Source organism: Thermobia domestica, chromosome 8 (genome assembly GCF_964235325.1).
Source record: "Thermobia domestica chromosome 8, izTheDome1.hap1.1, whole genome shotgun sequence".
NCBI lineage: Eukaryota > Metazoa > Arthropoda > Insecta > Zygentoma > Lepismatidae > Thermobia > Thermobia domestica.
The window spans coordinates 113,900,400-113,928,193 of NC_137461.1; the positions used below are offsets into that span (position 1 = coordinate 113,900,400).

Sequence of the window (27,794 nt, forward strand, 5' to 3'; positions counted from 1 at the left end):
TAAAATGAAAATAATAAAATTAAAGAATGCATTTCTTCTTATCATTAAAATCCATGAGTAGCGGATGAACTGTACCTATATTCCAATTTTGTCAGCTATGAAACAAAAAATTCCACAAACCATCAAAAGAATGATTAACTATTATCCTACTCTGAGAAGGAAATTTAAAGGATCAAGGAAATATTGATTTTCAACTAACTTCAGATTCATATAAGATTTTAGCATTACGTTAGCAATCTCGTTTAAATAAATCCTAAATCTACTGAACCAAAACTAACGGAAGTCGCAGTTGAGGACTCGTAGAAACTACAACATTAAAAGTTATCTTTAGTTTATTCAATTTTAAACTAAAATGACGAAAAAAAAAATTATCTTGTGTTGGCCCTTAAGTTTTCATATTTTTCTCTGTATTTTAAGTCTAATTACGTACCAGCCTTCCTTTTTCATTTCTTGGAACGAGAAAGAGATAACATCCCATATTTTGCTTCAAAAAACTAAAAGAAAGATGTTTCCCTAAAAAATGTTGACATGAATACAGCTCTAAAATGCAAGGGAATTCCATCCCTTGACATGCCAAGAATTTCACAATCTTTCACAATATTTCTTTATCCTCATTCCTTCTAAGAATTCGTCTTGGTGTCTCAAGAATTTGCCTAACGTCTTAAAGATATAAAACAAAATCGAATTCCAACCTCAAGGCAACCTCTTGTACAAAGGAAAATAGTTTTCCACCTTATTGTTTTTGGATACCGTTAGTGGCATCCATTTTGCTAGGTAGACTCAATTAGATGACACATTTTCATCTTGCTAAACTGAGACGCTTACTACAATTAACAACAAAGAATTTTATAAAATTCTCTTATTACTAGTATCAGCAAATAAGGACTAACTTTTATGTTCGTATAATTTATTTACTTACATTCAATATATAAATACTTTATTATTATATGTTTCATAAAAATTAAGAATGAAAAAAATGAAGTACACATGATTGTCTGTATGTATGTTAGAGAAAAGGGAAAGAAAGAAAAAGAAAAAATGTTCCAATGCTGAAATCACAGTAAAAGGATATTAGATAGCATGTTTTTAAAAGATGAACGCGTAAGAAAGCCAAGTTAACAAAGCAATATTATTCATAAAGATAAATTCTTTAGTATTTTCATATGCGTTCCTTAAAACGATAATGATGATTTGGCAATGAGTAGCTTTATATATTGAAAGCTTATGAATAAAATAATTAATTTAAAAAAAAAAACTTAACATGAAGTTCTCCTTTTTTTATCTACTTATAACCAACCCTTAACTCGAATTTCTCGATGAAGTAAACCGTGCTTCACGAATATGATTTTCTTTTTTCTTTTCTTTTTTTTTTGAATGAAAGGAACAAAAAGAACGAATACTTTATTTCGTGAACATTCTTATATTTTTCATTCGTAAATTAGGTAGAGTGTCACCTTTCTGAGACTGAGTTTCTTTTCCTGAAAATTCTCAGGAGTCAACGCAGTTTTTGTAATCTTATGGTGAAACCATTGTTTAACGAAATCAAATGGTGGTGTAATTTTTTGTTGCAGATAGATTTCCAAAAATATATATGCATGTATATATGTATGTGTGTGTGTGTATAAAAAACTTCTTTGTTTCACTGTCCATGAGCGCCTATGGCCAGCCACATGACTTTTAGCTGGATTAAGTGCAATCAACACATCAGTTCCCATTATCAATATTTCTGGCTTTCTAAAACGGACTTCAGGAGGCATGGTGGTTCAGTGGTAGAGCGCTTATCTCTGGTGCGTAGGGCCCTTGGTTCGATCCCTGGCCAAGCAAGTTTATGGTGGACATCATGTCCGTGGGTTTTCTCGGGATACTCCCGTTTCCTTCCACATTCTCATTTCACCAGTTATTCCATCATCATTCACTTGCATAATCAGTTGTCTCCATTAGCCTAAAGGGCATAATCCTGGGACATTACACTGAAAGATTTCATTTCATTTCATTTTTCTCTAAAACGGACTTCCATAATTCCAGTTCAACAGGGTGTCTACTAAAATTCTAACCTGAAATTTCGTGACTTTTTTTTTTTTATTACCAAACCATAAAATTTCGAAAAATACTTCAGAGTGACTTTGGATACAGAATAGGCCGAATTTTCATGCATGTGATAGAAGAATGCTTTGCCTACGATTTGGTAGCGTCTAAAGCCGACCGCATACATTTTTGGTGGTGAATTTTGATGTTTTACAGAGCAAAATTTTCCAGTTTTTACTTATATTTGTACAGATAAAAAAAAAAATCGTGACCCAAAAGCTAAATTTCTTGACTGTCATGACAATTTTCTAATTTTGTGACTCTTTCGGGATTTTCGTGACCGATAGACACTCTGTTCCAGCATCTCTCCAGTTTCTCATTATTCTGCGTCAACAGTGAAACTTATACCCTTAATATTTCTGCTAGGTTTTACATAATAAAGTGTTGTTCGGTCCGATTCGGTTTTCCTTTAGGGAATACTTAAACAAGAAGGAAAACAAACCTGATGCTATTAAGCCGGAATTGAAAGCAGCATATAAATACTGTATATCAGCTCAACTCGTATTTGTATTAAGTTGGTAAATACTGAATGTTTGATTTCCCGTGTGCTCATGTTTTACATTCTAAAATGCCACAACTATTTGAATTTCAAAAAACACAAAAGTCGAACACGGTAGATGGCTTAAACTAATCGATTTCATACAGAGAACAAAACAGATATTCTACTACATGTATTTAATAATACAAGAAAGAAAAAAAGGGGCCGCCGTGGCTCAATGTTAGAGCGTTCACCTCAGATGCGTGGAGTCTCTTGTTCGATCCCATGTCGAGCCAAGTAGGCTTTGTAGTGGCCAAATACCATGTGCGCGGTTTTTTCGATGTTCTCCCGTTTCATCCCACTTTCTTAAGCCCATCGTTTCGTTCATTATCATTACCACCTTCTCCCTTTGCTTCGGAGCGTAATAGCGGGGCATTGAACTAAATAACTTTAAAAAAGTCACGTAAGAGACAAACAATACTTTCAGACAATTATATTGTATCTGTCTTCAAACGTGAGTTTCTTGGACTCTCCACAAGACTTAGAAGGACTATGGAAACCTCTTATAGTTGGTAATCATGGAAGATAGCAATGAATCTTTCATGTTGCCAAATACAAGTATGAACGATAGTGTTATGAAGAGTTTTCTCTCTCTCTCTCTCTCTCTCTCTCTCTCTCTCTATATATATATATATATATATATATGTGTGTGTGTGTAATAACTCAATATGATATGAACAAAATTAATACTATCATCACTGAGGACAGTGCGACAGAAACCTTTATAATATTCTACTATCTTACACAATATAAATAAATAAATACGTATCACGTAAACTCACTTTGTATCTTTGTAGACAGTCTTTTTCATCTCGCTGATCGCTTGACTGATCTGTTTGTGCGTTCTTCCACAGTAATAGATTTTTGGAAGCCTGTCAAACAAAGAAAATTTAAAAACTAAGTAGACGAAATAAGTCCAGAAAACTTACACACACTTATCCTTCGGTTTATGGACCTCCACTTAGCAGATACCAGAAGCAACATAAATAATCTGGAGCAGCCGATTCAGTTAGGTCTTTACCTTCAAACGATGTAAAACTACGCTCAGAAATTCTATAATTCTACTTACAGATTTCTGTAATTTCTAAATATTATTTACATTTCCAAACTTTCGACTCCCTCCTGCAGTCTTGATCACAGAGTCTTGCGAGGAAGAAGAAAAATAAAAGCATCAAGGAATAAAATGGCGTTCCAACACCACTCTTTCCTTGTTAAGTCCGTTCTATTTTATTGCTTGCTGCTTTATTTTCATTTTCCTGTTTTTATCCTCCGTGATCAAGACTCCAGGGGAGAGTCGAAAACTCGAAAGTACAAATAATATTCAGGAATTACAAAAAAAAATCTGTAAATAGAATGATAGAAACGTTAAATTCACTGTTTTAAAGTGTATATATATATATCTTTACAGTGTGCGTTTTACTCTTATCAAATTGGATAATGTGCTTGATTAAAAGTACAATACTTACTATTCCTTTTGCTTCTGTGATGTAAATATGGATACTAGTCATTGCAGGCTTAGTATCGGAACTTACGGATAATTGGTAACATTGGACTGCTGTGCCCTTTTCTATCCGCTTAAACGAGGGATGAGTGTATACAATAATTATAAATCAATTATCCTTTTCTTCTTTTTCTTAAATCAGATCATTCGTAACTCCATACCGAATAGACGAAGCTGATCGGTAAGTATTCTTGCTTTGCAATTGGAAGATTCCGGGTTCTCCAAGGTTTTCCTCAACTTTCACCATGCAAATTCTGAGACAGCATATTTAAATATAAATCCTGGTTGATTTTCTTCTACAATTTCTTCTCGTGTTTCACTGTTAATCGATATGCAAAATATATTCAGAGCTATACAGAGAACTGAGTTAGTAGACTGCAGATAAAAAACATCTCAATATATCAAAATAAAGAATCTAAGAACATAATGTATAATCGTTGTTGAATCACTGACTACATTTTTTATTGTTTTAAATTTTAGGAAAAGAACCAGATTGGGCACATACGTTCAAGAAACTGAAAACACAACTGTCAAAATAAAATTTCAAATCATGAAAAGGTAGTATTTAGGGTAATTATTAGATTTTACCAAAGAACTTTAAGTCATTGTGACACTAATATCATCATCATTAAGAGACATGATTCTATTGCTCTCTCTTGGTGTTGTGTCTGAGTATGAATAAGCATCCTCCTGTATAGATATACATGGAATAACATCTTCAATAGATCACCTCAATATACAGGGTGTGTCAAAAGCCTTTAGGACCCTTTCAGTTTGAAAACTGAGAGCAAGATGTGAAATCTGTTAATGAGTGACGGTAGTAGAGGAGGGCCGCAACTAAGAATACATGGCAATCATGGCCGTTGTATTGAAACCCGCCATTTTCAATGCAAGTTCGAGAATTCACATGGGAAGGGGGCATGTAGCGTATCATATAACGTAATCGTGAATTCAGGAATCCAAAGGTGTTTAATTATTTCTTTCATATTCTGTATGATTTGCATGTTATGGATACTGAAAGTTTAAAAACCACCTACCAATGGTACGCTACAACACATGTTCTATGTGATGGCGATCCTCCAAATGCACAACCGTAGTTGTGTATCTAATTCGACTGTATATCCGGGAGGATATTCGGTGAAATGTGGGCACACTCGTGCTGAATGCTTTCCTGCAGGTGCCTTATATCGCGGGTTTCTCAATATACACGGTCTGCTTCACGTGGCTCTACAGATAGAAATTAAGATACTGTAGTGACTCACCTCTGACGCGTTGAGTCCCTGGTTCGATCCCAGCTCCCACCAAGTAGGCTTTGTGATGCACAAAGAGCGTGTGCATGGCTTTTCTAGGGATTCTCCCGTTTCCTCTTATTTTCGCTATTATACCATTATCATTCATCTCATCACCGTCTCCCTTAGTCTCGTGCATAATCATGGTACACTAAAATAAAAAAAAAAAAAAAATCAAGTAGCGTGAGATCAGGTGATTTGAGGGCCAGTTCACAGGTTCCAAGGTTAGGATTTTCCCAGCCCAAAAATATCGTAATTTTGGGAGAGGGTAAACCCAAAAATACCCACGACTGAAATGATAACCTTAATGTACCTTAATTACAATCGTGTTTCTTAATATGTGCTAGCTTCAAAATTAGTTTAAAATATATATTTATCAAGAATGATCTCCAGAGCAAAATACCATTAAAAAAAAAAAAAGTTTGGGAATCATGCACAACGAACTTTGTTCGCGCTCGATCAAATTCGCTATAACATTATTCAGTTGTAATTTGGAACAAAAAGCAACGCGATTACATTCCCTTTGTTTCTGTAGTAGATACTGGCATACTATTACAAACAAATAAAGTATTTCTCTCTATTTGTAGGTTAATTACAAACCGAAAACGCCTGACTTCGGAAAGTAAATTACCAAAGACTTACCTCTATTTTCTCAGCATTTAAAAAAAAATATCGTACGAATGGTTTTGAAGAAAAATCGGGGATATTTGGAGTTTTGAACGATCTGGGAAGGGGAAATGGTGTCAATCCGGGATTGTCCCGGCTAAATCGGGACAAGTGGAAGCCCCATTCATGTATTACACCACACAATTAGCTTTCCTGAACTATGTTCTTTACTCGGATTAATCCAGTTCGGTTTATTGTCACATCAGTACTGATAATTATGCCAACAGAAATAAGCCTCGTCGCTAACAACGTGTTCTTCGTAGCCTACGTGGTTCCTACTTGTCGACGAGAGTCATCTTTATTTAGTTTATGCTGCAGTAGTCGCTGATGTTCTCGCCTTAGGTGCGACTGGTCCGGTTCAAATCCCAGGGAATGTAAAACCTATTTTCAGGCCAGACATCCTGAGTAATGTTTTCCCTGGGTTTTCCTCATCCACACCAGGTAAACACCAGGATGGTACCTGATATATAAAGGTCCCAGGTTGTGTCTTTCTTTCCCCACTTCCCACAATAGTGTATTCGCAAGGTGACATGATTCCTCATACATGACGGGCTAAAACGACCATTGATGGCGCAAGCCGAGAAATATAATCCTAATTCATAGTTTGAGTTGCATGTGCAGTTTATAAGGATGCCAGCGATTGGTATGCAATATCCGGACAAGAAAGGACTGTCTGATACTATTTTCCAGTGAGAAACGACGAATAGTGTGTTTCGAACTTTTCACAAACGATGCTAGATGCGTCGTTTTCGTCTTCGCATTGGTGAGTCTTTGGTCGTCCACTACATGCTCCATCTTCCACAATGCTAGTTTCTCGAAATTTAGCGACTATGTACGCGGTCATGTACTGCGATACTGGACGTCCGTCTGTTGTAGTCCTCTCCAATGTTTCTAGAACTACGTTCCCCGGATATTAGGACGATTTCAATATTATGCTCCTTTGTCAAAGGCATCCTAAATCACCTGCAACAATAAGAGATTATGTCAGTAACAATGAAGCTTTTCAAACTTTCAGTACTCATAATGTGCAAACCATACAAGATATGAAAGAAACAGTTATACCTTTGGATTCATGAGCTCACGTCGTTGTAATTTAATATACGGTACGACATGTACCCTTTCCCATTTGAAATTTCAAACTTGCATTCAAGATGCCGGCCACAGTCACCTATAAGTTGCGCTTCCCCTATACTATTGTCTCTCATTAACAGATTTCATATTTCCTATCAGGTTTAAAATGAAGATGTTCAAAGACTTTCGACTCACTCTGTTTTGAAATTGTCAAGTAACTCTCAGTACAAACACTCTTGAAGTCCCAACCTGTATTACTGCTTGCTTGGTTGTTTTTCAGCACTGAGGCTACGCAAGATGTGAAATTACAGCTTAACATGAAGTCTAAACCACACGAGTGTCCCCCGGGAATCGGACCTGGGTATCCCATGTCAAAGACGCGTATGTTAATCATATGACCACGATAGAAACTTGTCTTATTGTATACATTAGGATGAATATATCTGTATTCACTAGTATAATGAAGATATTTTAGGAATAATCTGAACGTTTGAAGAAGTTACGGGGAATATAATCCAATTGAATACCTAGTACATGTAATGACTAAGAAATTCAAAAAAAGAAATTTTGATAACATGAATTTCTTTTAAATGACATACTTATTATATGTTCTGTATATTGTCAATGCTCAAAGGAAGGGAAAAAATGTGACTGGTACACAATACTGTATATCAAAAAGGCAGACAATAAGGAAAACATTTCAGCATTCAGAGTAGATCAGAAAATGGGAGAATAATATCACGAAAATTGCCATTCTGTGGGAAAAACACTGTTGTGACAATTATTATTTTCCTCATTGTAACTGAAAAAAATCTTGAGGAACGCATAACGTACTTTCTTTCAGAAGTAGGATGACGCGTTTCACTGGGCTCTTCTTTATTTCAATCACTGCTTCAAAATAATTTGAAAATGCACAAGTGGAATGAGGAAATGTTGGAAAAGGAAAGAGCTATATTGGTTGTACGTTATAGAAGGAGGCGGAAGTGGTCCGACATTTGAAAACAAATTTATTCTGAGGAATGTGATAATGGTGAAAATAAAACCAGAGAGAAAACGGTAGTCATCCTACATGATACCGAAAAGTATAGTGGATAATACAATACATGAAAACTTGTCAATTTTAGGAAAATAACCCGCATGAAACGACAGAGAACTTATACACTGAAGATATGCATTTGAATGTAAATGCATTGTTTGACATACAAAACCTAAGAGAACGTTGTAAGAGACTGTTAGAAATAGCTTCTATGGATTGTATACAATACAAATTAAATTTAACGAGATACATTAACAAGTAAATTATATTCGATTTTACATTGAAATAGTTCCTTACTTTGGTTTATTTCGTTTATTAGTATTTGAGCACTGGCACGCACCATCCTCAGTGACATTCTTCATAGGAGATATGGGCACTCGATCTTCACACTGCTCACTCATTTTCGGCTGTAAAAATCAAAATGTTATATATAAACATTGCTGAATACAATAAGAAAGAAAAAAAAATTCTAAAATTGAATGTCATAAAACTTAACTTTATGAACTACGGTGTGTTGCTTTTATTTACATAAAGCACACACAAAAGAATGATGAAACTGTATTATGTAACATCTTACCGTACATGGCACACCATACACCATCAGCAGGCGAAGATGTAAAAGTCTGTCATAAGTTAAATACAATCTTTCAATCTATGCACCTTAGGTCAAAGAAATATATTACAAGGTAGTCGAATTCATTCCAGACTCGGTGTAGTACATACATTATAATAGCCGAATGCGTTATCTGAATACGAATTCCTGGATAGATGTCGGCAATCGTGGTACGTTGACTCCATATTTAACGCATCCCACGAAAAATAAATTCCTTTGTGTGTAATCTGTCGAATATGATGGCCAAGGGAGAAATAGTTGTCCCCATTTACAGCAATTCCAATGGACGGGATTGAGAACCACTTGTACATTCTTGGGAAAATAGAGATAGAATACAATCGTCATAATCGATACTCAACAGAAGTAACAATCAGCTTTCTAACATAAACAGAAATAAGTCGTCAGTCTCAGTTGTTTCAGTGAAGAAAAATGGATCATACATTCTCTCGTGAGAAATACACGGAAAAATGTTGAATTTTGGAGAATCACACTAGTGGTCTATTTGTGCATGTGGTTGCTTGGTTTCATAGATACGGACATGTGTCTGTTTACCTTACCATTAATCTAGAATATGATTTCATCGGAGAAGCTAAGTTTTTCTATGCCAACAACAGTCCTTCATTTTCAGTTGCACTGCCTTGCAAAAGTCACGACTTCATCATTTGTCTGCTGGTGCAAGAGCTCGCATCAATCATATCTTGCACGTAAAGGCGCCACGCGAGGGAAGTTATATCGGTAACAATTAAAGTTTTTTTTTTCGCCTGAAACTAACAGGAAAAAACTTTCTTAGAGTACTAATTGTTGTATACAATAATTGATACGTTAGATAGCCTTTATTCCCTCAGTTTCAAGTGGTAAAACTTAACTTTTACTAGCGTGATTTTCCTCACGAGCTGCCTTGGTTTGTACAGATTAAATACCTTTCACACCATTATGTTTGGCATCCAAATTCTGTTTCTTCTAGCCACTGATCTGCATGGACTTCTTTGAAACGTCTCACAAACTCTTTCACAACACATAAGCTCGACTACAATTTTTGGCTTTATGCAAGCACTCAGTTTCCATAAACTGTCGGTAAAACCGAGTTACGCTACTCTTATGTGGTATGTCTTTTTTAAGCCATGCATGAAATACATATTGCAATGTAACCACAGATTTGGACACACAAAAGAACACATAAAAACCTTCTCTTGCTATGATACCATCTTGGAAACTGGTCCTGTGAACTGATGATAGCACATGAGAAACCTGGACAGTCACCGCTGATGACAATGTGAGTTGTGCCAGTGTAAGATAAGAAATATATTTATTGCAAATGTTTTTATCAACTGATGTCTTGAAATACATTCAAATACATCTTAAAATAATAATAAATATAATTACGGTTAATTGTGAAACACAGGTATCGAAAGTCTCTTTTCTACCATGGTGTAAGCATCAGGTTCTTTAAATTCATTAGAAAAAAAAAAACACTAAAACAAAACTTTTTTTTTTATTTACCTACAACTGAAATCACAAAAATGATTAACATAAAGAAACTGACAAGTAAATTAATTATCTTTGAGCAATTTAATGGCTTTTTACAATCAGCTAAACCTTTTCTATTTCAAGTCAAGGGAGGACCCAGAACTTTCTTCAGCAGGTGGGAGGGGAGGGGGCGCAGATTCTGAAAACACCGTGTGCGTGGGTTTTCTCGAGATTCTCCCGTTCCCTCCCACTTTCACCATTCCACCATTATTATCCACCGTATTATTACTGTCTCCCTTAACCTCGAGACATAATCGTGAAACATCTATTGCAATTAAGAAATATATATTTCTCACATCGCACATACATTGATTTAATACTGTCGAAAACATAAAATGCCTTTCTTTGCTTTCAAAATCGCTTTTTACGGACGACTTGATTTCGCTCTAATCTTCAAATCTTCGGCCTTGTAACTCGTTTTTTTTTAGATTGCAAAAAAGAAAATAGTCGCTCGGGTTCAGGTCTGCGCTGTAGGCTGGGTGGTCTCTCTGTAAAACCTGTACCTTTTAAAGCCTGAATAGAAACTTCTGCTGTGTAAATGCTGAGTTATCCACATCGCTACTGTAAGACTGCTTCTTAAATCTAAACCAATACATCTGTGTAATAATAACCATTCATTGTAGTCCTCTTTGCAGATAATCGATCAACAAAATATCTTGGTTGTTCCAATAATAATTATTATTATTATATTTAAAAAATAAATAAAATGTCGCCATAAGCTTCGAAGTTGACTATTAAACCTTGAATTTCTTCGCCGGTCTTTCTTTTTAATCCATTGCATAGACTCCTGTTTTGACTCCGCAACATATGGATGAATCTAAATCTCATCTACAATTACGATTCGGGCGTAAATTTTGTCGAGATTGTCTCCGGATAATTAAAAAAAAAAAAAAAAAAGAAGAAAAAAAAATTGACCATGGTATACGAAGGCCAGACAGAATTTCTTAGATTTGATGACATGTTTTCAAAAATTTCTTTATTTTTGCGATTTTCTTCATTGCGAATTTCTTTATTTATTCTTTAGCAATTTTCCTTTCTTCACGAGGCCTTTTATCACGGCGCAGTGCTCAAAATTGCGAAAATTTTCGGATTCCCTGACATGGCGATGTTTGTCTTTCACCAAATAGCGTAATAAAATTATTATTGAAGTAAGGTGATACTTATACTACTAAAAGAATGCCACAATTATGCTTCATTAATGATTACAAGAGTCATTTCTATAAAGGTAACCAAGAAAGTTTTGCCGCTTTTTGTGGAGGTCTTTGTTCAATTGGCCATCACATCATCAGTCGAATGCGAATGAAGATAACGCGAAGGTCAGTTGTTGGTGTGGGTATATCCAACATACTACTTGGTTATGGCAGTTCAGTTACACCATGAACTTCCGCAAGGACAGAATGAAACATGGAACCTCTACTGAGCGTCATAAGGATGTGTATGCTGTACGAGTTCAAATTTGGGTCAAACACCGCTAGAGAGGGGCGGAAGATATGCCAGGCCTTTGGTGAGGGTGTCGTGACTACGCAGACAGTGCAGTGGTAATTTAACAAGTTTAAGGATGGTGAAGAAACACTCGAAGACGCACCACGTGTCGGAAGACCAACACATACAAAATGATGATCTTCAGGCAGCAATTAAGTTGACTTGATTTCAAGTTTAACGTCCCTTTCAGTAGCAAAGCTATATGAGACGGACTTACTCATTAACGTGGAATCCGTATACATTAACTCCAGCCGGGAATCGAATCCGGGTCTCCCACGCCAAAGGCGGGCGCATACGCTAACCGCTTAGCTACGAATGAGCTCCAGGCAGCAATTGAGGCGAATAGTGGCCAGACATGTGAAGAACTGGGACTACAATTCAGTGTGAGTGGAGAAACCATTCGGCAGCATTTCCATCAACTTGGGAAGCACTACAAGTTGGATCGATGGATCCCACATGATTTGATTCTGGGCCAGAAGGCAACGCGAATAGACACGAGTGTTTCTTTGCTGCCTCGTCTAAGGAAGGAGCCATTTCTGGACAGGGTGTTGACATGTAATGAAAAGTGGGTTCTGTACGAAGCTCCACGGCGCCGTCACCATTGGCTAGCATCCCATGAACCAGTTCCAAAACGGCGGAAACCAGAACTTTACCAGAAGAAGGTCCTCCTGTGTTTGGTGGAGTGCTCGCGGCATCGTGTATCGGGAACTGCTACCAGCTGGTCAGAGCAACAATGTAACTGTGTACTGACAGCAGTTGAGCCGTGTTCAAGAACTCAAAACTCTAGAACCAGCACTTCTGAATTGCAAAGGAATCCTCCTGTTACAGGACAAAGCTAAGTCCCACGTGGTTAGGATAACCCGGGACACCATTCTACACCTTGGGTGGGAAACATTATTGCATCCGCCATACTCCCCTGACATTGCAGCGTTCGATTATCACCTGTTCCATTCCTTGGACAATCGCCTTAGAGGACGCCAGTTCAAATCCCTAGTAGAGGTACAAAATGAACTTGAAATCCTCTTCGCTTCACGGCCCACCAAGTTCTACCGCGATGGAATCCATGGCCTTCCAGATCGTTGGCAGAAGGTCTCGATGCTGATGAGGACTATTTTTGATCTTCCAGGTACCTCTTAGGTGACAAGGTGGTAGGTGAAAAAGCGACAGATCTTTTGGTTACCTTTATAAATATCTCAGGCAGCAAACTTATCAGCCATCCTTCATGTTTATATATAATTTAACATATGTGTATGTGTTGCGAGAGTTTTTCTTTATGCTGTTAAGTGTAACTTGGGATAATATCAACGTTTAAGTTCCGGTATTCCAAAAATTTCATATTTTTACATAAGAATAAATCAATTTGTCCTTTTTATATGTTATCGTTTATCAAGACATGTGTAGTTTGGTTATACTCTGAAAGAAAAAAAATGAATACTACGTAGTATATGGATTGTAGCTTTTCAACGTTCCAAAACTGAAGTTAACAAACAGAGTGTAATGTTTTTATGTGAGTATCTTTAATGTAACACTCTGCTAAAAAATTGATCAATCTGCTCTCTGCTCTATTATACACAAATACTATTATGCACAACACAATTCTGCTATTGCTGGCAACGTGGAAGAAGACAGACCTGTAATCTCATTATTAATTGTGCCCCTCAGATTAGCACCAACTGCTGCAGAAAACAATTTTTTGTGAATGAAGCAAATTATAATGTAAGAGTAAGGAACTAACCCTTGCAAAGTACCAGTTTAGTGAAGGAAATTCTTGGAAACAGAAATGTCGCCAAGAATTTTGAAAGGAGATTACTGAAAATTTTTCATAATTTACTGTATTATAACCTCCGTTCTACAGCTTGTATAAAATTTATACAAATACTATACAAGTCTGAGGAGGTTTATGTTCTTTTGGTGGTGGGGTGATGGAGTGAATCATCACAGAAAAAAAGTCTCGGATCATTTCTATAATTTTTTGCACAAGTTAGACATTCGAACTCTCTTCTTGAAGAAAAAAATCGGAGGCGTGCGAAATATTATCCGCTGTAACTTGGAGATATTAACTTGTTTGCAATAAAAATTGATTTATTGGTCCAATGAAATGACAGAAAAAAATACTGTTGCCGGCATATCTCGTTGAAGTATACAAAAGAAAAGCCATTTTTTCCCTTAGAAGAGGACGTATCCTCGCTTCTTTCTGAATCCGCCACTGTTTTACATTGTCATCAAGTATACCAACATGTCCACAATTTCAAGTGAATAGGACAATAGTGTGTGAGTGAAAATTTTTATTTAAAAAATTAATACGAAATCGACACATACGGATCTTTATCTCAATGCAAGCAACTGTCATCACAAGTCACAACGTCAGTGCTAAAACCTTGGCCCACAGGGCAGTTTCTGTAAGTGACCAAAAAAGTTTACAAGAAGAACTCAATCATCTTCTTTTGACGCTATAAGAGAATGGCTACAGTCTTACAGATATCAAGATGGCAATAGGAAGGGTCGTTACTTCCCAACACAAAGTGATTAAAAAAAAAGTCAAGCATGAGAATTATTTCTCTACTAGCGTATTGCCTCTTATCGGTCACACCTCTAGCAAACTCAGCAGAATACTTGCTAGACATGGTATAATAGTTATTCCCAAACCTCCAGCCAACATCAGATCGTTACTCAAGCCAGTGAAAGACAACCTTTTCCTGCACACTCCTGGAGTATATCGTATACCATGTGAATGTGGCTGATCATACATAGGGCAAACTGGACGTACCATACAACAACGATTCAAAGAATACAATAGCTATATAAGACATCAGCAACCTGAAAAGTCAGGAGTAGCTGAACATAACTTAGAGCTGGGACACAGAATCGATTTTACAAATACCAATGTAGTAGCCAAGTTCAGTAATTTTTAAGACAGAATAATAAAGCCATAGCCATCTCACGTGAAAGGAATAGACTTAATATAAAGAATGGATTTCAACTACGTCCTATTTGGTCGGTCCTTTTCAGGAACAAAAAACAGGCGTTTAACAAAATCCTCTCTCATAGCCACAACAACTGCCAATTAGGAGCCAGTATTTTCCTCAGCCAATCACAGGTTCCCATTTATAGCTCCGTTCCTAAATAGTCACCATATATATATGCCCACATATCTCCGGTCTCTTCATCAGAATCTTTGAAGATGAATGCAATGTCTGCATTCGAAACGTTGAATGTCAATATCTTCACCTGGCTGATAGCCCGAGAAAACTTACTAAAATCACGTCGCCAGGAAAAATTCAATTCTCTCTTTTTATTACAAAATTTTGTCTACGATCAAACCAGATTATTAAAAACCTTTTCAATAAATATATTACAAAAATAATCGCACTACATCACTAAATTTTTGGGAAAATTTTTCTCAGATAGATATATGGTACTTATGTAGTTGTTTAAAAAGAAATTCGACACAGGATCCATCATGGTATGAAGTTTCAAAATGGTGCATTTCAAGTTAGTCGCAAAAGTTAGCATGCATCTTATCAGGTTTTCCTCTCAATCAACAACTGGGAACATGGTGGGTCAGTAGTAGAGCGTTCATCTCTGGTGCGAGGGGTTTCTGGTAAGATTTCAGGTTATCTCAGTTTTATAGTTAACAATGTCGTTGGTTTTTTCGTGGTTCTCGTTTCCTCCCACTAATTGTTTAACAATCATTCACTTCTATTAATTATTCGTCTCCTTGGCCTGAAGGGGAATAACCGTGGAAGGTTCAGTTAGAAATTTCATTTCCTTTAATTTCTTTCAACCATTATAAACAAATAACGAAATTATCCGATACAGTGCAGATGAATTTTGTTTTACGTTCAAAGTGAACACTTTTCCCTTTCCTCTCGACATTTCACTATAAAGAATCTGTACGTTTGATTGATTATTGAAGCTAAACATCCCTTTCCAGCACTGAGGCTAAATGAAATGTCGACCTACAGTATAAGGCAGAGTCGGAATCGTCATAATGTGTTCAAATATTCCCCCGCCGGGAATCGAACCCGACACCTCGTAGACCAAAGACGCATGCACTAGCCACTAGATCAGCAGGGAGGGAAGAAATCTGTGCGAATACCATTCTATGATACTCATACTGCAATTGCTTCACAGCATTCACAACTCTCTTAACTTTATCGAACCGCAGCGGACTCACAACTTGACAAGGAATCCTTCCCAACTGTAAAATTAAGTTTAGAATCTGAAATATAGATTTAGTAGCCCTTTTAAAGACAAACTTTCATCTAAGTTGTAGCCTTTAATAGCATAAACAACAAAATTATGGTGCAATAAAGATTTGATATTCGTAAAACCAGACAACACCAAAATTTGTCAATAAACTCTCTTTAAATTCACGTAAGCAATCTTTCAGAAATTTTAGTAATACAATGCATACTACATAATCAATCCATAAACATGATCACAAATGTGAGGTACTGCATGTTGCCAACTCGCTGGAAACTTATTTAGCCTCAAAGAGCACTCACTACTTCAAGTTACAGTATTACTCATATTATAAAAGCAATCTGGGAATCAGGTGAATAACTGTATAGGTAGACTATATAAAATTACTATTATTATTATTATTATTATTATTATTATTATTATTATTATTATTATTATTATTATTATTATTATTATTATTATTATTATTTCTATCAAAGAAATAAGTATTATTTACTCTAAGCTGGTTTCTGCACGCGCATCATAATAAATTTGAAGGGGCTTCCTTTGATTTGTTAGCTAGTGCATCGCTGTTTGTTGTTTAATACCTTGTTGTGAATTACAGAACCCCTCATTTTATTAGAGGAGGAGGTGCAAATATCGGCTATGGTGTAAATACTGTCAATCCTTATTAAAGCTGTGTTAGGTGCTGCACTCTTGTGAGAATGCGACAAGTTATTGGTACAAGGCCACTCAGGTAGAGGATCCAGTTGTGAGTGAAACAGCCTCGTGTAGAACAGATAGTGCGTTTTTGTTGTTTCTTGAGGGGACGAAAACTTTCGCAGGTATGTTTGTTTCATATTTTTACTTGGAAATGAGTGTATGGGGCGTCCTTTTCTGAGTGTGTCTGTTGAGTTCAAATATTAGAATTGTTGGTATTGTGTATGTTAGGTGCAGATAACACCAACAATGGTATATGGAGTATAAAATTCACATGTGGCGTGGTGGTGTAAATATGGGCTACCGTGCCTGGTGCAAATATTGGCTACCAGCCCATTTTTGCACCATGTTGATCCAAGCTTCTAATTAGTCTTTACGACTTATTTTACAGCATGCCAAGGAGCAAGCAGCGATATGTGCCACAGAATAAACGGAAACAATGGAATAAAGAAGACATGGCGAAAGCAATTGCTGCTGTCAGAGAAAAGAAAATGGGGACACTAAAAGCTGCACAAGTGTTTAACGTTCCTCCGACAACTTTACAATCTCTTAGCAAGGACACATCTCTCTCTCCTGAAGTAGCAGCGTCGAAACCACTCGGAAGACGGACTGTCTTAGGGGCGCAGCTTGAGAAGATGTTGGTGGAATATTTACTCTTTATGGAGTCTCATTTCTTTGGTTTCACGGTGACAGATTTGAGACGTCTTGCATATCAATTAGCAGTATTAAATGGTTTGCCTCATCCTTTCACATCAGAAGAAGCCGGTAGAGCATGGGCAGATTTATTTCTAAATCGACATAAAGAAGTTCTGTCTGTTCGCAAACCCACCGGGACCTCTTACGCGAGGGCTGTGGGATTTACTAAAGACAATGTAGAAAAATTCTTTGATATTTTGGAAGCAGCATATGCGGAACATCACTACGCGCCTGACCGTGTCTTCAACGTAGACGAGACAGCCTTACTGTCGTGCAGAGCAAGATACCAAGTGTCATTGCGAGGAAAGGAAAGAAACAGATAGGAACGCTAACATCAGCCGAAAGAGGAGCAACTATGACGGTGGTAGTTTGTATGAACGCTCAAGGAGAGTTTATCCCACCTATGTTCATATTTCCCAGGAAAAACATGACGGACCAACTTATGAAATGTAAACCAATCGGTTCTATTGGTAGAGCTCATCCGTCAGGGTGGATTCAATCACACCTCTTTGTAGAATGGCTACAGCACTTCATTGAGAAGACTCATCCGACAAAAGAATCACCAGTGTTGCTGATACTGGATGGCCATTACACTCATGTTAGAAGTCTGGCCGTTATTGACCTAGCGCGGGAAAACCACATCCAAATCATATCATTGCCTCCCCATTGTACTCACAAGTTACAACCGTTGGACAAAACTTTCATGGGTCCTCTCAAGCATCATTACAGTAATGAGACCAGATCTGCCCTTCTTCATTCCAATGGTCCTCTTAGTCCTTATGACATCATGGAGCCTTTCGGAAGAGCCTATTTGAAAGTGCAGAGAGCAGACATAGCAATAAATGGTTTTCGTGTTACAGGAATCATGCCGTTTGACAGGAGCATCTTCACTGACGACGATTTTGTTGTTGTGGAAACTGATGCAGGGACAACAAGCAGCGTGCCATCTACAGAAAGTCAATCCTCTTCACCAAGCAGTACTTCAGATTTACAGTCTCAAGCAGGTCCATCACAGCTTGTCAGTCCATTTCATATTGCACCTCCTCCCACCATCAAGAAGAAGACAAGCCAAAGAGGTCGCAAGAGTAGCGTGCCTCACTCATAACTGGATCCCCCTATAGGCAGTCCCTGTATGAACCCACAACATCAACTACAAAACACGCAAAGAAAAGCAAGGAAACAGAAATGATAGGCTCTGCAACGAAGCAATCAACTCCTGCTAGAAGATTGAACTATGGGGAATCATCCACAAAGTCTGAAGCAACTTTCTTCGACGACAGTGATAGTGACGTGAAGTTAGATCTACCTGTTGGCGTGCAGAAACCTACAGATGAAGATGTGTCATGCATTTTCTGTCGCAGCAACTTTTCAGCGGATACACACGGGGAACTCTGGGTTCAGTGCATAAAGTGTCACATGTGGGCACATAATGAATGCGCAGGTGCTGAATACGACGAGTATGTGTGTGACTATTGTCACTAAGTGTATAGACTTATACTTGGTAATATTGTGATATTCTGTACCACATTTTTTTCATATTAGTATCTTTTTGTACTGGTAGCCCATATTTGCACCACCATTTCTTGAAACGTGATTTCGTAGAGTGTCAGAAAAATATAAATGTACAATACTAGTGATTTGTTATTTTCAGTTTTCTTTATATCATGTGTAGGAAATGTCTCATAGTCTTTATTGCAGTAATTAAATTTGCTCGACTTCCATGTATCTACGAATTATTTGCAATCAAAAAGTGGTAGCCCATATTTGCACCTTTTCCTCTAGTACCGAAGGCAGTGGCGTTCCTAGAATTTTATTTCGGGGGGACTATGCACAACATGTGAATAAGCACTTACATTTTTCCCTTTGGGTACCGACAAATTTTAATGAAGTTCTGCATATAACAAATTTATTTGGGAGGGGGGCTTGAGCCCGATAGACACCGCCCTAAATACGCCACTGACCGACGATGTGAAGGGTAGGTTTTACTAACTCGTTAACTATCTCTATGACCTATGGAACCCGAAGGTTCAATGTCAACATTTACAAAAGCTCTCTATCGACTTCTGTATTTAGCCAACTGGATCCAGTTTCTGCGAGATCCATCTTAATATTTTCCTCTCATCTGCGCCGAGGTCTTCCTAATGGTTTTTCCCCTATTGAGTTTCAAGTTAAAATTTTGAAAGCGTTATTACTTTCTTGCATTCTGACTATATAACCTGTTCATCTGAGCCTCCTAAACTTAATGACTCTAACAATAACGGTATAAATTATGTAGTTCGTCGTTATGTTTCGGAACTCTACATCGTAAAATGCAAAATACAAATAACAACAATATACTTGTGGAAACTGGAAATGTAGAAAACCTACCTTATTAATTCTTGATTTCAACCTATTTTTTTCGGGACTTTGGAAGTCATCCATATCATCCATCTCCACTGGTATAAAACCACCGGCTGAAAAGTAGAACATAGTCTAAGTTTTATATTGACGTAATAACATATTTAACTGATTCTATATTGTTAGCATGTCTTCATTCTGTGTTTTTGTTGTCTCATCCAATTTCCTCTAGGTTCACAAGTATAAGAAAAATATGAATATAAAGTTACTTAGATAATAATAATAATAATAATAATAATAATAATAAAAGTAAGTAGTAGTATATATTACATTAATGAGATACACTATACAATTGTTCAAAAGAACGTGCTTAAAAACAGGAATAAATTAAGTTTCTTTCATACGAGGTGTGGCTAAAAAAAACAACAGGATTAGCAACCCCGTCAGCAGTATACGTGGAGCAGTGGGGAGGGGGAGAGTGAACGGGCGCAGAGCAATCTTGAACCTTCGAGAAGAGAATGATATACTTGAGTTACCGCTTTCAGTCGGATTTAATCTGTGAGCAGTGATTGAAGACAGGTGTGCAATCGTGTTGCCGGAAGAATTGCAAATGTGAAAATAAGCAGCGCATTAACATGAATTCCTTGTGAAATTAAAGAAATCACCTAAAGTTCATTCAACGAACCTTCTGATCCTGATGTAAACATTGCAGAATTGTATTACTCCGCCAGTCATCGGATGATTGGCTATCGGTCAGCGCTTCTTTCGAGAAGCACGTGCTTGTACCCTGTCGATGTTTTACTTATTCCCCGCATGTGACCATATTGTTAACTGTGATTCGCGCTAAAGTTGGGTCAAAACCACTTTTAATGCATGTGTATTCTCTTTTATTGCATTAATTCAATTTAGTTCTTAGACAAAGTGTTGTTTCTGTTGTCTAATTCTAAGGAATTATGGTAATGAGCCTTATAAGCAAGGACTATTTTCTTCTGCCGCATGGGTGTTCTAAGGCTCTCTAACCAATAAAATCAAACAATCACCACGTGTATTTGTTTACATGAGGTACTGAACGTTCCTTGAATAAACTTTAGTGAGTGTGTGAAACTGTTGCAGGATATGTTTGGCGTTAATACGATATCACGTACGCGAGTGTTTGGGTGGCAAAAATGCTTCAGCGAGGAACGCGAGAACATCAATGATGATGAAAGAGCGGGTCGTCATGTCACAGTAATGATAGAGGAAAATGTGGCAAGTGATTGACGTTGTCCGGAAAGACCGCAAGCTCAGCATTCGAATGATTGCAGACATGGTGGGCATCGATAAAGAATCTGTTCGTGGAGTTCTGCACAACCATTTGATCACGAGCAAAGTTTGCGCTAAAATAGTACATTGCTGGTGACAAAGAGTGGGACTGCCTTCCAGAGACTAAATCCTGAAAGTTGAATCTAGATCGTTACGTCTTCCAGATCTCCTTTCAAGGAAAATCTATTTTCTCTCCATTCTGTTACAAAGCAATATGCATATTCTCTGATAGAAACAGACCATCTGGACATTGCCTCCATGTAATATTCTGGTGGCATCTAGAAAACAATCATGAAATGCGACAAAAAAGATGATGATAAAAGTAAAAGCTGACATACTACATGATACGAGATTAAAGCGTGTGGAGAATACACCGTCAACATAATAGTAACAGAAACAAACGGAATTAATTATGCGCTCTTGGTATAGAGAATAACGTAATGTTTTCGCGCTAATGTTTATTTTTAACGTGGATTCGAATCCTGGCTAGGCAAGTTTTCTTTTTTTAAATAAAAAATCTGACAGAAAAAAAGACGACAAAGAGCATTTATGTTTGAAAGAAAGGAATTTATAAATATAAAGCTACGTAATACAGTACATTCAAACATATGTATTAAACAAAATTATAACTCCTCCTCTTGTAGTTAAAGTTTATCCCAGCATAGGAGATCCATATTTGATTCCCGGTGTGAGCTCATGTTGTTCGGATTTCACATTAAACAATATGTCCAAATCTTATATAAACTCGGTGTTCAAAGAGACGCTAAACCCCAATATAGCACAGTCTAACGTTTACTCTTGAACAGAAAGCAATGTGGAAAGATGTTTATCCTAGAAACTAAATTTTTAGTAATCCGCATTAGCAGGGGCTTCATTTCTGGAGGACAGGCAGGCAATTACCTCCCCTCTGTTTGAGACGTATATACATTTTAATCAATATCATAATAAACGCTAATACAGGGTTCCTACTGACCTGGAGAAATCTATTTTCCTGACTTTTCCCTGACCTTTGACAGGAAATTCCCTCACTTCCACGACAGGTGTCGGATGACGTTGACATATAAATAAGGAATAAATAACGGTGAATATTTATATATGAGAACATTTATTTTATAAATAAATAGTAATCAATTGCTCATACGTACATTCCACTTACCTCCCATAAAAATCTGAGCAACGTCCCATATTGTGATCATTTATGGTTGGCTAAGGTGAAATTGTGTACAATGAATGTTAGAAAAACTATATTTTATAAATTTCCCTGACTTTCCCTGATTTCCAGTTTTTCCTCCCTGAGTTTCCCTAACCTGCACCATTCTCCTTGAGTTTTCCCTGGCAAGTAGGAACCCTGTAATATGCTAATGAAATCGTGAAACTATGTATATCGGATAGTATGGTCACTCTCCCCAGCTGAAATCTGAAATTACTACTGCGAGCAATAAAACTATATATTGTTAGGGTATTTATTAAGGAGTGTGATTTACCAAACTCCATTATATATCGTCCGTTCGGGGATACAAAATATTTTCCAGAACTACGAGTATTTATGGATAACCAAATTTGGTCACAATGTGAAGGGCTGAAGTCAGAAATTAGGTTTGAAATGAAATGAAATCTTTGAGTTTTACGTCCCACGGTTATGCCGGTTAGGCTAAAGGAGACGGTGATGATGAGAAATGAATGAAATGGTAGAATGAAGAAAGCGGCAGGAAACGGGAGAAAACCCACGAGTACAGTGTCTGTCCACCACAAAGTCCACACGGCGTGAGCTGGGATCGAACCAGGAACCCCAAGCACCGGAGGTGAACGCTCTACTACTGAGCCACCGCGCCCCCCAGAAATTAGTTTGTTGATGGAGGTGATTCGCCCACTGGAAGTGGCAGAAATCAAGCAACTCCGGTTTTTATGTTGATTACAATAGAAAAAAAAAACTGTAACAGAATACAGTTTATATCTATCCCTAACTTTTTACAAAAATCGGAAGTGATCGATATCCACAACTTCGATCCAATATCGATCTACATAAAGTAAAGACGAGAAAGATAGAGATAATTTTTATTGGGAAAGGATGTAGCGTTGTAAGAATAGGTATAATCTACTATCTTAACTCTCTATTGAAACCAGAAGTGGTAGAAATCAAACACTTCCGGTTTTAGTGTTGATCTACATAAAGTAAAAACCGTAGTAGATAGTAAGAATTAGGATTAGGATTTAGATTTATGGGCTTTCGGCATCTAAGGCCATTTAACCCGTCACGTATGAGGGATGACGTCCCTCGGCGAGCACACTACCCGAGGAAAGGAAAGGAAGAAAGGATTGGGGAAGGTACGAAGTGGCCTGGGACCTATAAGTTACGTACTATCCCGGCATTTGCCTGGGAATGAGGAAAACCCAGGAAAACCTCATTCAAGATGGTTGACCTGAAAAACTTTTAACATTTTTTCGACCGAGTGCTCGCACCAGGAATCGAACCAGGGACCGCTCGCACCAAAGGCGTAGTAGATAGTAAAAAGCGGTCTTTTGCAATCAATTAGGAGTCTCAAGAATATATTCCATCTTTACTGTAATCTTGCTAATAAAATCGAAAGTAGTACAAATAAACCACTTCCGGTTTTAACGTTAATCGCCATAGAGTAAAATCGGTAATATATAGTAAGATGCTGTTTTCTGCAATCAATTAAGCGTCTCAAATATATCCTATTTCTACTTTAATTCCCCTACTAAAAATATATTACCACATCCAGTTTCAATATTGAGAAAATATCACGGCATATAAACGGAACTCCTTTACGTGGTATACACGTGACACTGTTACTTGTTCTTGAATGAAAACATTTGAACTTTCATACATAAGTACGTTCTCCAATCAAGCTAAAAGAATGTAGCTGTAGAAATTCGTATGAATTTAGAACAGAAAAAATATCGAATGATATCTTGCACCAAAAGTGCGAGCGGTCCCGGGTTCGATTCCCGGTGGGGTCACTCGGTCGAAAAAGTGTAAAACGCTTTTTCAGGCCAGCCACCCTGAATGAGGTTTTCCTGGGTTTTCCTCATTCACACCAGGCAAATGCCGGGGTGGTACCTAACTTATAGGTCCCAGGCCGCTTCCTTCCTTCCCCAATCCTTTTTTCCTTCCCTTTCCCCGGATTGTGTGCTCGCCGAGGGACGTCATCCCTCAAAAACGTGAAGGGCTAAATGGCCTTAGATGTCGAAATCGCAGAAATCTAAATCTCATCCATCCCATCTTGCACCAAAAATACGGAATTCACCGTAAGTCCAATAAACTGACATTATTACAACGTGACATTAATGACAACGTGACATTATGACATTAATAATAATCTTTTCTTCTGGCTAAAACAAAATTTTTGGGCAAGCCCTTTCTCTGAGTGTTGTATTACATCTTATTTGACTGAATTGATGTTACATTGAAAGAGATGTTATTTCAATAAATGACACTAGTATTCTGGTGAAGAGCAAAAGCCACACTTTCTCATTTCCCTAACGGAAACATGCTCATTAGTTTGAATTTCACAATAATCAATTTATTGCTTCATTTATCGAATGAATCTGATATTTTTCAGAATGTGAACAAGTCAGAAAACTTTACCTTCGTAGCCTTGAGAGCCGCGGTGCAAGCTGCTTGGATCCCCTCTGTCGTCTCAAAATGCTTGCCTTTCATCGGGCGTTTCAGGCGAGGAAACAAAAAGAAGTCCGGGGGCCACATCTGGGCTGTAGGGCGGTTGCGGAAGCGTTGGGCTGCCGGCCTTGATCAGGTAGCTGTTCACAAGAAAGGCGGTGTGAGCCGGGGCGTTGTCGTGGTGCAGCTTCCAGTCGGCTCCGATGTCTGGTCGGACCTGATTGACCCTTCGTTTGAGTCTCTTGAGCACTTCCACGTAAAACTTGGCGTTGACGGTTTGTCCAGGAGGAACAAATTCATGGTGGACGATGCCTTTGATGTCAAAAAAGACAATGAGCATCGTTTTCACTTTGGATTTGCTCATTCTTCCCTTTTTTGGGCGAGGAGACGCCGGCGTGTGCCACTCAGAAGATTGCCTCTTTGTCTCGGGATCATACTCAAAGATCCATGATTCGTCACCTGTGATTACGTTATTCAAAAATTGGGGGTCACTTTCACACATGTTCAAATTTTCTTGGCACAATTCCACTCGCCGCAATTTCCGGTCGTCAGTGAGCACTTTTGGGACAATCTTCGCGCATACCTTGCGCATGTTCAAATGCTCCGTCACAATTTCATGAACCACAGTTTCTGGTAAATTTAACATCTGGGCAATTAAACGAATACTTAGTCGACGGTCTGAGTTCAAAACTTCGCGCACACGAGTCACATTGTCGGTGTTTGTCGAAGTCGAAGGTCTTCCAGCACGGTCTTCATCGGCGACCTCTTCCCGGCCCTCCGAAAAGGCCTTGTGCCACCGAAACACACCACTTGCTTCTGCATCATCTGGGTAAGCCTGCTCGATCATATCAAACGTCTCTGTCGCAGATTTACCGAGTTTAACACAGAATTTAATCGCGTACCTCTGCTCTAACGAACGCTGCATTTTCGGCTTGCACCACTCACAGAAACACGTTGCGCGAAAAAGCCTGTTCTGACTCTCCGAGTGCTCGGAGACAACTGACCAGCCGCTCGTTCGTTAGCGAGGAACGCCCTCTACCGGATCCAGTCGGTGCGCACACGCTCCGAAGTACAGTCATAGCGGAATAAAATTAGTCCTATTACTTCCCGGACAAACCCTGTACATTCGGTAGGTCCATTATATACGTATTCGATCGTGCTTTATTGTGCTGAATTGATTGGAAGGAGTCACTATTGAAAGGAGTTCTATTCTAGCAAGAGACTCAGCAGGCCTATTAGGATAACAACAATTGGAAATGTTGATGATATAACAATTGTAGCAATGTCATCAACTAGTACAGAAATAAAAAGAAAAGGTTATTATTTTAAAACATCTCAGAGATTGCCGCAAAGATAAACTAGTTCTATCAGGAAACAAAATACAACTTAAGTTCTAAAACTATACAACAAAAAATAGTAAGTATCCAGTGGAAACACTTCAGTTCCTGGTATTGGAAGAACCACTTCCCTTTCAAATACTAAGAAACAGTATAAAACTCTGGCAAAAGACAATGAGAAAAGAAATATATATAAGAAATACTACGTAAATTACCAAACATATAGACCCTATAAATAACTAGAATACATAATCAAAATCAAATATTAGGAAGAATAGGCGAACGTGCAGAAAGTGAAAAAAATTTAAGACGACATACTAACAATAGAAGCACGAAAACACATAAAAGAACTAACCAAGGGAAGTCCGGAACACTTCTCCGAACACAGCCCATTCAAGCAGCATCTCACAAGAATGCGAATAACACAAGATGATACATGCGAATCGGCCAAATACAGAACATGCTATACGGAAATACGAAGGTCATTTAACTCGAAGTGGCAACATAGTTGTGAAATGGAATGTAGTGAATCACTCACCTCAAGAAGCTTACAGTCCTTCGATGTAGTCTCCGCCAGTCTGTTGAACCCTTCGCCAGATGTCTGGTAACCGTTGAATATCTGTCAAAGCCCCACGTTGTGAGAGGGTGTTGACAGTACGCCCTAAGGTATGAACAATGCTGGGAATGTCTCTGAAACGTTTGCCCCTGAGAGATTCCTTCATTTTTGGGAAAAGATCAAAATCGCAGGGGCTCATATCCGGGAAGTAAGGCGGGTGCTCCAGTACCTCCCAACTCCACCGTCGTAACAGAGTCTATACTGGATGTGCTGTACGGCATCTGGCATTGTCGTGTAGGAGAATTGGTCCAGACTCCAGGAGGTATGGACGTTTGCGCCGCAATGCTTATCCAGGGTGTCTACTAAAATTCCAAAATGAAATTTCGTGACTTTTTCGTGACCTTTTCTTTACCAAATCATAAGATTTCCTAACATTTTCAAGAGCGAATTTGAGTGCGAATTAGGCCGAATTTTTATTCATGTTACAAAACGTACTTTTCTTGAGATTTGATAGCGTCTAAAGCAGGTCATAGACATTTTTGATGGTGAATTTTGACGTTTTATATGGTGAATTTTGACGTTTTATATTTAAATAGGACAAAATTTTCCAATCTGTACTTACATTTGCACAGTTAAAAAAAAAAAAATCGTGACCCAAAAGCTAAATTTCGTGACTTTTTCGTGACTTTCATGACCGTTTTCTGATTTCGTGACTTTCGTGACCGATAGACACCCTGTTGTCGCAAATGGTGACTGAGGTTTGAAGCATAGTATGCAGCATTGACGGTAACGCCCGGTGGAACTCGATGTGACAGGATAATGCTTTTGTGGTCATATGACATTATCATCATCACCTTCACGTTTGCAGGCTCTTGCCTAAGCTTTTTTGGTCGTGGAGATTCTGGGTGGCGCCATTCACTCGACTGACGTTCCAATTCAGGCTCGTAGAATCTTCCCCACATTTCGTCACTTGCAATAATGCGGTGCAAGAAGTCATCACCTTCTTCATTGTAACGTTGAAGGTGTAGGCGCGCACATTCGCACCTATGCTACTTTTGAACCTCGGTCAGAGCATGTGGTATCCATCTGGCTGCAATTTTCTGCATGACAAGATCTTGTGTTAGCATGCGGAACACTGATCCGGAAGAAATGTTCAGCTACTGAGCCAATTCACTACAAGTCCAGCGCCGATCACTGTCAAGCAGTGTCCGTA

The 27,794-nt window shown here is 38.0% G+C and overlaps 1 protein-coding gene across 5 annotated transcripts in view; it reads right to left on the reverse strand.

Moving 5' to 3' along the window:
- Nucleotides 1-27,794, reverse strand: part of LOC145693155 (Fanconi anemia group J protein homolog) — a 532,733-nt gene that overhangs the window by 89,437 nt on the left and 415,502 nt on the right. For 4 of the 5 annotated variants that reach the window (XR_014132714.1, XM_081768898.1, XM_081768900.1 and 1 more), the window contains exons 6-8: nucleotides 19,777-19,862; nucleotides 8,484-8,593; nucleotides 3,406-3,495 (exon numbers count right to left, since the gene is read on the reverse strand). Coding sequence is in view for 4 of the 5 variants with exons in the window: in XM_081768898.1 (XP_081625024.1) it covers nucleotides 3,406-3,495; nucleotides 8,484-8,593; nucleotides 19,777-19,862 (286 nt within the window). In the remaining variant the exon portion in view is untranslated. Of the gene's footprint in view, nucleotides 1-3,405; nucleotides 3,496-8,483; nucleotides 8,594-19,776; nucleotides 19,863-24,658; nucleotides 24,790-27,794 lie in introns of those variants that run through there. The other variant, XM_081768901.1, reaches the window with a different exon arrangement.